Here is a 14901-nt window from a genome sequence, read left to right on the forward strand (position 1 = left end):
ACAGATCTGGATATACGGAGATTTTTCTCAAAAAAAGATAACGGTAGGCTAAACACGTAAACTGTGATGATATGTTTCTGATAGCTGGTTAAAAATACACTTCTTGTATCAGCACACATATTAAACCCACTGTGATTAATAAACTGCAGCTGTGTTAGTGAGTTAGCTTGAGTTTGGAATTAGCTAGATAGGGAGTCAAGGTTTTAGAAAATAAACTATATATGTAATGTTCAACTTGCCCTGTACCTGATCAGCTAATCACTATTTCACATATTTCACTGTCGTTATTAGTTTAGGATTACAGGAGAAAATGAATATAGCTAATTAGCTAGAAGCCAGATGTAGTGGATAGTCAGAATTTAGTACAGTACTTTATGTTTGTAGTTTAAAGCAGTTTCTTAACCCTGATCACTGAACTAAAATTGTGTTTTCCACCTGATCTTCATTTCACCTAGATTTTCACCTGATCTTGATTTTCACCTAGAGTGACAGCTGTCACAGTGAAAATGAAGCGGAGTTATGAAAGTGGTTGTGCTAAACGAAAGAAACGGGCAGAGAGCAAAAGAATCGCAGATGCACTGCCAAAATTCACCTCCTTTTTTACACCTCCTGAACCGATCAGTGTTTTTGGGGCCGATTCCGATCGCCGGTCGTCTTTCACCACGATGGGCCGATCGCCGATACCGATCTTGGGCGGGGCCAAATGCCACATTAATGCCACACAGGTGCCTGGCAAACCTGGCTGGTACAGATTCCCCTAATTACATCCACACCAAAGCAAACACTGGTAATTTACGCTGCTAGTAAATAAACATGAATGTTACTGACCAAAATAAACGCTTTTTAGGAGAGATATAAGTTCTGTGTAAATATTTATGACAATACCTGACAAAATCAGTTTTAATGACGTTAAATAAACATCACTGTGACAGCGCTAGTCGCAGTTTCACCGCAGTAAAGGACGAGGAGGTGAATCACTTATCTAACCAGCCTTTACTGATTTCTGCTCCAATAACCCTTTCAATAACCTCCAATAGCCTTTAATAGTCTTCAGTAGCCTTCAACAGTCTAACCTTGCAGCCGTGGTGTGTCCACTAAACTCCGTAGTTATAAACATCATGAGGTTAGCAGCGCTAACTGACCTGTTTATAATGTAATCCGAGCAGTGCCTCCGTGACAACTGCTGCTGTTAGCTGCTTTGGCTGAAAGGTGAGCTGTAGAGAGCTGTATTATCCGTTTTTAAAACCTTTTCCTACACAGATGAACTTAAAAAAACGTGTAAAAAAAAAACGCTCCAGACTGGCTGAGCTGAGCTGTAGAGAGCTGTATTATCCGTTTTTAAAACCTTTTCCTACACAGATGAACTTAAAAAAAAAACGTGTAAAAAAAAAAAACGCTCCAGACTGGCTGAGCTGAGCTCTGTAGCCCGTGGCTGGGCTGTAGCTGTGACTGAGTGAAGAGAGCGGGGCTTGTGCTGCTGCTGCAGCTCCCACTAGTGGTTGGATGAGGAACTGCAGCTCCTTGTAAGTGAGCAGTTTCACCGGTTTCACCAGTTTCATCCACACACAGCTCTGATAAACTGCTTAACCCTAAACTCCTGAATCAGATCGGCTAAAATCATAAGAATATCTGCAGAACAGTGTTAATATGCAGAAGAATATGCAGAACAGTGTTAATATGCAGTAGAATATGCAGGATCAGGGTTGAGAAACACTGCTGTAATGTGACTTCTGTTCATTTGTAGTTCACAGTAAGACCACATGTCCTGACGTTTATAAAAATCTCTATGAAACATAATGTTACACTATTTTACACAAGGACACCATCTTAAGAAGAGCTCTCAGTAGAAAAAAAAAATAAAAGTGCACTTTTTTTTTACAAGAGTGGAGAAAATGTAAATATGAAAATGAAAACGTTATCTAAAATGTGTCACTTGACAATAAGGTTATACACAGACTATTAAATGTTTGAATAATGTGTCAACATTTATGCCTATGTTATGTCACATATGCAGTCTGTTGTCCCTCCCCAACAACCCCCCCCCCCCCCCCCCCCTTTCTCACCCTGTTGGAACAGGAAAAAAAAGTTCAGGCTCAGGATTTTTTTTCACTATCACCCCTGTATCTAACAGCCCGTGGCTCTATCAAAAAATCTTTAATAAATTTTTCTGTTTTGGAAAATTAAGTTTCTAAATAAAGAGCATTTTTGAGACGGACAGTCCGATTTTTTTTTTCATTATAGTTCAACCTCACGGGCCAGATGTTTCTTGCTTGCGGGCCGCATCTGGCCCGCGGGCCGCCTATTGCCGACCTATGCTGTAAACCTTGTTCTGAATGTGCACTGCTTTAATAATAGGACCTTCTCCAATGTATATTAGTATGTCTATCTTTAATCGATGTACAGCCCACTGAACAAAAATAGGTAAGTATTTTAATGCTAACCAATTGGAAGACAGACCATTTCATTAAACAAGTGGAATTAGGTTTTGCTGCATTATATGGACAGAATTATTATTGCTCAATCATCGTTTCCTTTGAAACCAAGGGTATAAAAAGAGTTTATCCTGTTTTTGTTGGAGTAACTGTCTCTACTCTCCAGGTAAGGCTTTCTACTAGATTTCAAAGAATTGCTGTGAGGAATTGATTATCAGGAGGGTTGTATGAGTTGATCCCCACATCTTAAACATGCCCCAAAATATTGTATGAAGCACCATAATTCCAGAGAACCAGAGATGCAAAGTAACAAAGTAGAAATACTTCACAACTGTACTTAAGTACTAAAATGCAGTATCTGTACTTTACAGGAGTATTATTTTTTCTCTTACTTCCACTTTTACTTCACTACATATTGTCTTTGTCCAAATAAAAACAAGTATCTCCAAAACAGCAACTTTACAGGAGGAAAAAAAAGAGTTCTTTATTCTGTGTCTGCACGCGTGTGTGTGTGCATGCATGTGTGTGTGGTCAGTCAGTCATGGATATTGGGTTGGTTTTCCAAAATAAAGGGCTATATTTAGGATCATGTGATCTGTTGTTGATTACAAAGAGATAAACTTCAATAGTAAAAGACCATCTACCTTTTCTGCTGAATTTGTTCAAATATCATAACAGCTTGCTGTTTAGCCTCTCATTTGTGTAAGTTTGTTTAGAGAGGGTAATTGAAGACTTTATGTAAATGTACTCTATTCAGTTCATTCCAGTCCATGTGCTGTTGTTACAGCCAAATTAATTGTGAGTGTCCTTTAGTCTAAACATCTGAAATAATATAAACAATATAAATATTTATACTTTTTACTTATTTCTGGAAAAAATAAGTAAGTAAGTACCTTCAGTGTTTGAGTAGAAAATTTTAGAATAAACTACTTGCAATACTTAAGAATTCATATCAAAAAATGATGAATACTTTAGTTCTTCTACTTAAGTGTGGTGCTAAAAGAACGCCTTAAACTTCAACTCAAGTTGCTTTTTTGATAGAGTACTTTTACTCAAATCTGGGTCTCGAGCACTTTATACTTTATATGTCAGCAGAGAACACAGTTACACTGTTCCACAGCTTATTGATGATGATAGCTTTATGCCTTTGTAGCTTTTGCCTGGCATAATGCCTTATGGCGCAAAATACGTTCATGTTAACCTCCTTGTTATGTTCTGGTTCGAATTGACTTGTTTTAAAGTTTAAAAAGTCTTTTTTCAGTATGAAAACTCTTCTGCTTCCCTTAATTAGTGTAATCTACATATAATATGAAAATGATTCATCTCACATTTGCAACCACCCCCTGCAAAAACTAAAACTAAAACCAAATTGCAATGTTATGTTTTAATGTTATGTAAAACATTTTTTATATGTTGGCTTTTCAAAAGTAATCAAGTAGTGAAACATTAAAAAAAAAATACTTTATTTTTTTTTTGCAAAACGAGTGAATCATCCTAACTGGACCATTAGCTGTTAGAGGTAAGAAACAACATTGTACTTTGTATTGATCCAATAGGGTCCTAGATGGTCCTATACTGTTGGCAGCTCTTCTCTACAGGTACTAAAAAAAACTGTGTGTACATTTGCACATCTGACAAACAGAAATATATTTTCTCTGTTTGTGGCTTCACTGCTAAGCACTATCTTGCACAGTTAAACAAAATTTATTTTTTTTCATATTTTTCCTAAATTTATTGTGCAGTTTTGCTTTCACAGGGCAATAACTATCATGTTATAAGTTACCAGCTGGTAACGTTTTAACACAGCAGCATCAACGGCCCTCTTACCTGCCGAGCCATTCTGAGACGACCCCCACAGAGAAGGAGGAGAACATGCCTCCGATGGAGAAGATGGCCACGGAGAGAGACCACAGGGAGGTGAGTGTGGCCTCGGGAATGGGCTCTGAATAGCGGTGTGTCCATGTTGAGTTATACTCTGCCTCAATAATCTGAGATGCAGGAGTTGGAGGCCATGCAGAAAGAGGAAAAAATAGAAGAAAAACAGTAAATAGGGTGTACATCAATCAGTCATGACATCTCTTTGTTTCTATAGTTACTCTTCACCCATTATGTTAGTAGCTCCACTGAGCATATAAGATCACTTTGTAGTTCTACAGTATAATTACAGACTGTAGTCCTGTACCTGTTTCTCTGCATACTTTATTATTCTCCTTTCACCCTGTTTTTCAATGGTAAGGAGCAGAGCAGCTATTATTATTTGGGTGGTGGGTTATTCATTCTCAGCACAGCATGGTGATGTAATAGTGTTGTGAGTGGATCAGACACGGCAGTGCTGCTGGAATTTTTAAACACCTCAGTGTCACTGCTGGACTGAGAATAGCCCAGTCAACAGTGTCCTGTAGGCAGTGCCCAGTGACCACTGATGAAGGGCTAGTGATTGTCGAGCTGTGGGCTAAAGTTACTTCAAGGGGCTGTAAGCCAAAATTTCTATTTTCTTATTTTGCCAAGTAAAACTTCTTCCAATATATAGATAGTTCAACAGGTTTGACATACATTTAATTCAATTGTCATTGACTGGTTTGGCATAGCAGTATGGAGTGTATTTTGTGCCAACAATTCGCAATTAGAATTTTAAGAATCAAAAGGAAAAAATTCAAAAGAGAAAAAATATAGAATATATATATTTAAATATATTTGGTTACTTTATTATTCTTTTTAGTTATTTTGACAATTATTTCAGTTTGAATTTTGAAAGTCTTTGCTTTCATTTTTGTTGTTTTGTGGATTTTCTGTGGACTTTTGTGAATTCCCCTGCTAAAGACTTTAAGCATGAATATTTAGCACATCTTGCTCTGCCCTGTTTGGAAGAATGGTTAGAGCTAGCGGAGTTGGCGTGATGGGTCTCAGAAGAGGTTTCAGGGTACCCATCAGTCCAAAATAAGCTGACCAATGGAGATTCAAGGGAAACACCTTCTTCTAAGCCCCACCCACCCGTGAAAACTCTGCCAAAGCATCTACAGGGTGGACCAGCTAGAGTGGACAGTGAGTGGAGTCAGTGTTTAAAAAACCCAGCAGCACTGCTAACTCTGGTCCACTCGTACCATCACAACACACGCCCAGCCCTAGTGTGCGTGTTTTATGCTGTATTTGCATGCTGGAACTGTCTATTGATTTGCATGTGCTCTCAAAGACCCAGCAGCACTGTTACAACTAAATTTCCATTGATCCATAGGTGAATTTCACTCAATATTCAAGTGCTGGAACTGTTTTAAAAACTATCAAGATATTAATAGTTTACCTTTATAAAAAGACAGTACAGTACCAGTCAATAATTCGAACACACCTTCTCATTCAATGTTTTTCTTTATTTCCTTATTTAATTTCATTTTCTATTTTCTAATCATTTTCTACATATTGAATTACATAGTAAATTAAAAAAGTGCTGGGCCTCCACAATCCCCTGATCTAAACCCAATTGAGATGGTGAGTTGAAGTGATTTGGGAAGGCAGCAACTATTGATCAGCACCTCCAGGAATTCCTTCAAGGCGCTGAGAAAACTATTCCAGGTGACTCTCCCTCATGAATGTGATATCTGTTCTTAAAGCTAAATGTGGCTAAGTATAAAACATATTCTGGTTTGTTTTTCACTTTCTTATTACCAAATAATTCCACTTATGTTTATATACAGCTTCAATGTCTTCAATATTAAATTTACATTAAATATATCATAAAAATAAAAAAAATAAATGAGAACAAATATGTCCAAACATTTGACTGGTACAGTATAATGCATGTGTTTGCTGATAGCTTATTACAGCTGCAACAGCTATAGCAAAGGCAGACACTGAGCTTTATGAGCTGTGAAAAGAACACTGGAAGAAATGGCTGAAATATAATTCCTCCCTTGGGACACAGTTACTCAGTATACAGATTACAACAAAAAACAACAAACCTTTCAACCTCGATTTTTTTTGTATTTGCTAATTAAAATAGGCTACATCTTTAAAGATATTCTATATTGTTTTATAGCATTTAACAGAATGCTATTTTTACAGTGTCTCAACACTTACACTGACTTTCAAATTCTCTCTGTTCTGATTGGCTGCCACCTATAGTGCCTATAGGGCCAAAATGCTTGTACCTTTATCTTGAATGGTTGGTCTAAACCAATTCAGATATACTGAATAGACAGATATACTGCTAATTTAATTTAATTTTAAAGTAATGTAAACCAGTTTCTTGCAGGATATTTTTGAGTACAGAACATTGTGTACAATTTTTTTTTTCTAAGGAACACGTAAGGAATCATACAGAAACTTACATTTTTTAAACAAACCAAAATACTTTTAGGTGTCTCTGGTCTGGTCTATCTGGGGTGCTGTTAACTTGGTGTTTTCTTCTTCTTTTTTTTTTTTTGAATTACAAACAGAATCAGATTTATTGGCCAACATGTCCACACACACACACACACACACACACACACACACACACACACACACATATACACGCAGGGAGTTTAGTACTAGCCAGTTGGGTCTTTCATGTACTATGGTGAAATCCAGATAATATACACAGTACACACAGTACACAAGTATTAATCAGCTTAAGGACACAATATACACATTGCGCATACTGTAAATTAAATAAGCAAGGTAAACATTGACACACCAAATGTAATAGGTAGCAGTATTCAAATTGATCTTAAAGTATTACGTAGAAACACCTGCACCTGTATAAGTTGTGAGAAATAATTAAAATGACGTGAATTATCAGATTTAGCAAGACCTAATCGTGTGTGCCAGTACAATTTTTTTAATACTTGTATAAAGTAAAACTGGTATAGTTTATCATGAGACAGGCCCACTAATATTTGACTGACTCAGTGCATACATGATGTCTCCTGCCAGTCACAGAACAACCTGAACCCTATGTGAACTCTCCTGAAATAGAAAAGAGAGTTCTTTCCCATTACACCAGTACATCTGTATGATACCAAGAGACACCAGGGCTCAAAATATCAATATATGTGTGTGGGGGTGTGTCAGAAGGATCTGGTAGGATGATGCCCACACACATCTCTGTAATGTTTTATCTCTTTCTCACCCTTTATCTCAAAGTATTTGAGTAGTATTTAAATTTAATAAGAGAAATGCTCCAAAATTGTACCTAACATAAAAAAAAAAATGTTCATAAATTTGAATGAAAGTTACTTGTTTTCCTTCCCCTGGCGGTTTTGTCCCAGCAGCGACAATAAATAGTTTTACTTTTATAGCGGTTTGTTTACTTTCCAATCTATGCAATTAGCATTTTTTTTAATTATTAGTAGTGCATAACGTTACATAAGAACACACCTGCCTATTCAGCCTACAGCAATTTAACTATGCTACTCACATTAAAGATATAAGTAGTGTTTCATTATTTTCCTTATAAGAAACTAAGGAAGAGCAGCCAGTCAGAACAGAGCTGTTTTAAACTCATGCAAATATAAGTGGATGGAAAATAACAAACAAATTACAAAAAAAATGTAAGCTGGGCCCTTTAAATCAATAAACCACTAGATGCTGTTTTAAAGGTCTGTGTTGAGAAATTGAGTGCAGTCTTTTTTTTTTTTTAGTAATTATTAGTAATAATCTCAAATAACACATTTTTACACCAAACTCTGCAGTTCTATGACCGTATCGTACATCATACATCATAATGAGCACATGAAAAATACGATTTTTTTTTACCTTTTGTGGTGCATTGATGACTCCAATATTGTATCCGAACTGAAGAGAGCCCAACACCGCTGTGAACACTGATAATACAAGTGTTCCAGTTATCCTCTGCAGAACAAGCACATACACACACACAGGAAATCAGAGGAAATGTTAAGATGTTATGACCAAATGTTATGACGTAAACAATAAAACAATAAAAATGTTATTTAACCCTGTTTATTATCTAGAATTTACCATAAATAAATAAATGTGCATCTCAAAATGACTTAGAGACGTTGCTTCAAATAAGATAAGTTGAGATAAGATAAAGATAAAGAAATGAACAAATAAAAAATACATATACATAATAAATAATACACCTATAACAAAAATATAACATAAGCTTACATTCACCCCTTCCTAAAAGAGACAGACTGCACATATATAATTCTTATATAAACCTTAATGGTGCACCTTTTCACTGTGCAGCATTTCTTACACAGAGTAATCTTCATTCGTCATAAGGAGATTAAACTATGACCTCATTACAAAACTCAATACTGGAAGAATGATACAGAGAATTTCCACTGCTGGAATCAAGTTCTGTGGACTGATGCATTCAAAATAGAACTCTTGGACCACAATCTGCAAGGGCAGTTTTGAAAGAGGAAAAGGGGTAACACTTTTTGAACAAAGGAACTGTATGAAAGGATCTATAATGCCACACAAGAAAATATTAGAAACACAAACACTGTATAAATGAGAAATGCACACACACAAAATGTGTGTTCTAATTAAATAAAACATTATATATATTTTTTTTTTTTTATAAAAAAAAGCATAGTAGTAGAACTAAATATACACTTTATACCTGCTCATTCACTGTTTAATAATTTTGAAAACTACCACAGGAAAAAAAACATTTTAAATAGAGATCTCCTTAACATCTCTTTAATTTCTCAGAGACATCAATAAGATCAGATGAAAAGACAAAGGAGAATTTTGTTTCTTGCTGCTCAAATGTGTCTCCTGAGATAAAGAGCTCAGTAATCTCACGTGTCTCCTCTTGAGGTTTACTATAGTTCTCAGTGGCAGTGATGGATCAGTAGTTGGGGTAGTGGTGTCTCAGTGGTTAGAACACTGAGCCATTGACTATAAAGTTTTTGTTTTGATACCCATGTTTGGCAGGTTGCCAACAGATTTCCCCAGATCTCAAGTGTGTCTAAAACCACATTCTCAGATTTGAACCCTTTAACCTCAGAAGTATCTTCTGTCTTTTTTTTGTCCAATGCTTTTTCCCCTAGGCAAATATAAGGAAAAACATCTGTGACAAACTTGATCTCTAAATGCAACCTAAAGCCCTATCCGCATGGGATTGGTTTCTCAGGCGGTCCTGGGGTAATTTTCTCTTTTATAGGGGGTGCTCTGTGATTTTATTTCTGTCTGGAACGACCATGTATGTGTTTTTCTCAGACGTCCTCTGAGAAAATTACAGAATGAATTATCTACTGTTTTTCGCTGAACAAATCTCTGAATTTCATCACCTTGACTAAAATAGCTATTTGTCCACTGCTACACACTGCAACGTAATTACATTTTGGGCTCGTGTTTCCATGGAGATCCACATAAACACAACAGCGAGTGGAAATGGAGGAGCTATTGAACGTGATGTCACGTGACCGAAAGAGCCAAAAAACTCACTGGTCCTCCTGTTTTTGTTATTTGCAGTCCAGATGCAAAAGTTTTATCACAGAGTAAAATGAGAAATATTTTTTACAGAAGTCCCCTGAGAAACTAATCCCGTCTGGATAGGGCTTATGTGAGAATCCCAAATACATTTCCTGAGACATCAAAGGTCAATATTTGAGCAAAATGATTTTTCTATGGGCTGTCTCTTCTGTCTACTGATTTTGGAGCATTGTTGAGAGGATTTGATATCATTTACTGACAAGAGCATTAGTGAGGTCAGGATATTGGATGATCACCAAACCACATCATACCCAATTCATCCTAAACATGTTGAATAGTATTCCAGCTCTAAACCATGTCTGTAAATAGGCAAGGCGCCAATAGGTTCACGTTTATCTGCTCCAGAGTGTCCTATTGTTATGACTGCGTTCATTAGAAGGGGTGTCCACAAATGTCTGGACATACAGTGGTTATTTAGACTATTGCTGTAGATAATGCAGTATCATTTCACACATTACAATGTGATTCTGCCCAATTTCATAATAAAACCTACAAATTATACTCAATCATGATACAAATATGTAAACATCCTGCCACTTAAAGGCACATTTGAGCTGCTGTAACTGGAGAAACACTAAACTGTTTTGTTAAAGCATTGCTTTAAGGTGTTGCTGGTGCTTATTCTCACACTGATGTCAAGTTTTCACACCTGTTCCTTTTATTGACTGATGACAGTGTGGGAACACTTCATGATGCTAGGTAACACCATAACTTATAAACACACTGATGCAAATTTCAGATCAACATTAAATCTAGCCCTAGAGCTTTCTCTGGAGATCTGACCAATAGCCCTGTCTTCCATAGCCCTATCTTCTTCCAGTGCCTTATTAATCACATGCAAGCAAAAGCAATGACATCAGAGTTTAGTGATGATCATTGTCTCACAGTGCTGTAATGGATTGTAGAGAGCATTTAAAGGTAATGTAAACAATGCCTTAAGGAAGACCACTGCTGGAATTTTAAAACACACTGCAAAAGGATATGTAGTGAGCTATCCAGTGGCTATAAGTGTGTGTGTGTGTGTGTTTCTTTTTTATATGACCTTGCTTTGTTGAGTCTTGGGTAAGTTATGTTTTGGAATTATACATCAAAACAGTGACACAGCACATTAAAGTCCTATCTCTCTAATCTTTAATACACTGCATACGGCTTTAAAACTGTTATTTTTCTTCAGCAGGTTTACAGTTAAATTACAATGATTTTTAATGCCTAATTATTTTGGAAAGGTAAAAAATTATGAAAGATAAGATTGTATGAGATATGTATAACAATGGTAAGGAAAGAGTGACATGGCTTTTTTCAGATGAAAATTCATATTGGCCTACTTTGTTAGATTAGAGTGTCTTTCTGTCATATTTTGTAATGTATCGCTCTGTGTTGTTTAAAGAATGTTCAACCCATGTTAATTATCATTTTTAGAAGATGACATCAGTAATTCTGTAATTATTATGTTATATGGTCAGAGTATAAATTGACAGAACCAGTGGTCTGACAGGATAAGATTTCTGCATAATTCACTGATTAACATATTCTTGTTAACATATTCTTCTAGTGGCTTCTTGAGGAATGTATAATAGAGATAGTAACATTTGTTCACAGAAGAGGGAAACCGAACCATAGATCTGAAGAGTTGGATGTTAACATGCTTGTAATGTTTATTTACAGTTGCAAGAAAAAGTATGTGAACGCTTTGAGATTATCTGGATTTCTGAATAAATTGGTCTGCTTAAACTAATATCGCACAAAATGATATGTTTGCATGGTTTTATTGAAAACAACATGTTAACATTCACAGTGCAGGGTGGAAAAAGTATGTGAACCTTTGGATTTAACTGGATTTAACTGGTGAAATGTTTGGCAGCAGTATCCTTAACCAAACATTTCCTGTAGTTGCAGATCAGACCTGCACAATGGTTAGGATAAATTTTGGACCATTCCAGGACAGTAGTGGCTTTAGCTGTCTTTAGCTAACACTGTAGGATTCTTCCTAACCTCATTGATCATTCTGCGCTGTGCTCTTGCAGTCATCTTTACAGGACTTTACCACGCCTAGGGAGAGTAGCAACAGAGCTGAACTTTCTCCATTTGTAGACCTTCTGTCTTACCGTGAACACATGAACATCAAGGCTTTTAGAGATACTTTTGTAACCCTTTCACACTTCATGCAAGTCAAACATTTTTGATCCTAGGTCTTCTGAGAACTCTTTTGTGTAAAGCATGATTCACATCAAGCAATGCTTCTTAAAAACTCAAAACTGGTGTGTTTTTTATAGGGCAGGGCAGCTTTAACCAACACATTTAATCTCATTACATTCTGGCTCAAATTAGCTCTTAGAAAAGTCATTAGCCAAGGGGTTCACATACTTTTTCCCTTCTCAATGTGAATGTCAATATGTTGAGTTCAATAAAACCATGCAAACATATCATTTTGTGTGGTATTAGCAGACTGTGTTTGTCTATTGTTGTGACTTAGAAGAAAATCAGAACACATTTAATCCATGCAGAAATCCAAGTAATTCCAAAGGGTTCACATACTTTTTCTTGTAACTGTGTGTGTATTAACAGATTCTTAGGATAATAGATAATATGGCTACATGTGGCTGTACACTGACATGCCAAATATAGTATCAATTCCAATTATCCCCATGGCAAATAATGTCATTAACATACTATTTTCTACATATGGGACAGATCCGATACAATATCAATACCAGGCCGATATTGGCGTAATTAATGTATTGGTTATCGGACCGACAAGGGCAATCTGTTTACTGATCCACATTCCAGTCTACAGCTTGCGCTGGATCAAAAACTTCCAAATTGTGTAACCCCAGCCCCAAATAAATAGCTGTTGTTTTGACTAAAAAAGTTGTTTGGAGATATTTTAGCATAGAAATGCCAAATAGCATTACAGGGCTTGAGAAAAGGCTTCATCTAGATTTTTGCCAGTTTAAGTAGTAATTAATATGCACCTGCAGATGTTTTCTCTATGATATTACCAGGAGTAAACTGATTATCTAGCAATTGCTCAGCAGCCCCAACCTGCAACTGAATTAGTGACATTAGTTGTTGATTTTTTGGCAACATTTTAATTTGAAATGTTGAAAAACAACAAAGTAAATCCAGCTGAGAGATGGAGGTGTGGCTGTCATAATGAACATAACTAAACGCCTACAGAGCATTTACATCATTTGCTTCATTTTGTTGCAGGTTTGCTTGTCCTTTGGTAGTGGTTGTTGAATGAGTCTAACAGCATGAACATAATCCTCATACTGAAGGTGCATAAAGTGATTAAGTATAAACGAGTTCTAAATTTTTATGCAATTTCAACAAGTATGAATGATTGTGACTTGTTATATTAATTAAATATCATATACAGTATTGATGTGTGGATTGGCTACTCATAGGTGCAGGCATGCAGATGTGACAGCAATGCGCAAACAAATATCCCAATAACCAGAATTCAGGACTGCTCTAACCAGTCCTGTAAGTTCGCTCTCCTTGTGAAGGTCACTTCTCTGGGCAGGCAAGGGCCTTGCGCATTTAAATGCATGCTGATAGCAGTGTACAAACCACACTGCACATAGTATATGCTATTCTTGTTTTCAATCAGTAAAACACAGCAATTTACAATTAAATAAAGATTTCAATTTTAAGAAGCTAATAAACAAGAACTTCAGAGGCCAGAAGGGTAAATGCTAAAGCAGACGTGGGCAGGGCTTCAGCTGACTGTACTGTAGAGTGTGTTCTTCTGCATGGCAAGCCCATAACACAGTTAACTCTATGGATTTCACAGTCTGTACTACACATGAATATTATAGAAAGCAATTCAATCAATTCAGCAGCATGAACACAGAGCTTCATGAACTGAAGTCAGATTCTTTTGAGATGAGGGAAAACACCAGGTTCTGCAGAATTGTGGCCTGGAAGGAACTCAGTGTGACATGCCTTCCCTAACACTACTGACTTGAAAATAGGTCTATTAGTCTTCAGTGGACACTCCACAAAGCTGTGAACCAATAGGTAATGGAAACAACTGGACAATTTCCGACCACTCTCACAGACTGACAGCACCCACTGCAAAAGTCTAAGCAGCAGTGGAACTCGCCACACTGACCCGAGGTATAATATAAACACTGCCTCTCTTCCAAACCGGCTAGCAACAGAATATCTATATTACCCCTCTTCATACTGACCAGCAGTGCAATGTCTAAAGTAGCTCTTCAGTGCACAATATCAGTGTAATATATGCTTTATTTTGATTCACTATGCAGATTCTTACAATATGATATTTATTAATCCAAGGACAAAGTAACAGTACATTACATTTACTACCAGACATGCTAGCGAGTAGCGTTAAAGTCTTTTACTCCAAGACCGACTAGGAGTGTAACTTTATTACAATTTCCAACTATCTGTTAGAGATGCACAGAATATTTGGTAAGCAAAAAAAGATTAGTCAGAATAATTTAAACATTTATTTAAATGTTTTATGTCATACTATGATTTGTTGAAATGTATGCTGGATTGTTAGAATGTACAGTGTTAAATATTTTTAAATTGTTGTTTGGAAATTGTTTTGTCTTTTAAAATTAAGGCAATAATATATTTTAAGCAAATCTATTGAAGTGGCAAGTGGTTTATGTTTTGTGTTTTATCTGTCATTTTCTTTACCCATTCATCTATCCATTATATATTTCTAAATGTATTTAAAGACATTTATTAAATAAAACAGAATTATTTTTATTTTTTAGATTTGTTTAAAATACACACTCTATCTATCTATCTGTCTGTCTGTCTGTCTGTCTGTCTGTCTGTCTATCTACCTAACCTATACATTAGGTTGTAAAAAATACTAAATAACATTTCCAGAATAAAACATTATTTTTTTATTAGATTTATTTAATATATACATATATTATATATATCTATACATTTTTTTATGGATTTAATATTTTTAATAAAATATAATTATTGTAAATTTTACATTTATTTAATATATAAACACTATCTAGCTATA

At 35.9% G+C, this 14901-nt stretch overlaps 1 protein-coding gene across 1 annotated transcript in view; it reads right to left on the reverse strand.

The window, feature by feature from the left end:
* Window positions 1-14901, reverse strand: part of LOC103037103 (solute carrier family 2, facilitated glucose transporter member 4) — a 30227-nt gene that overhangs the window by 14726 nt on the left and 600 nt on the right. The window contains exons 2-3 of the mRNA XM_007255725.4: window positions 8163-8258; window positions 4260-4420 (exon numbers count right to left, since the gene is read on the reverse strand). Coding sequence (XP_007255787.3) covers window positions 4260-4420; window positions 8163-8258 — 257 coding nt within the window. The remainder of the gene's footprint in view (window positions 1-4259; window positions 4421-8162; window positions 8259-14901) is intronic.

Source organism: Astyanax mexicanus, chromosome 8 (assembly GCF_023375975.1).
Source record: "Astyanax mexicanus isolate ESR-SI-001 chromosome 8, AstMex3_surface, whole genome shotgun sequence".
Classification (NCBI taxonomy): Eukaryota; Metazoa; Chordata; class Actinopteri; order Characiformes; family Acestrorhamphidae; genus Astyanax; species Astyanax mexicanus.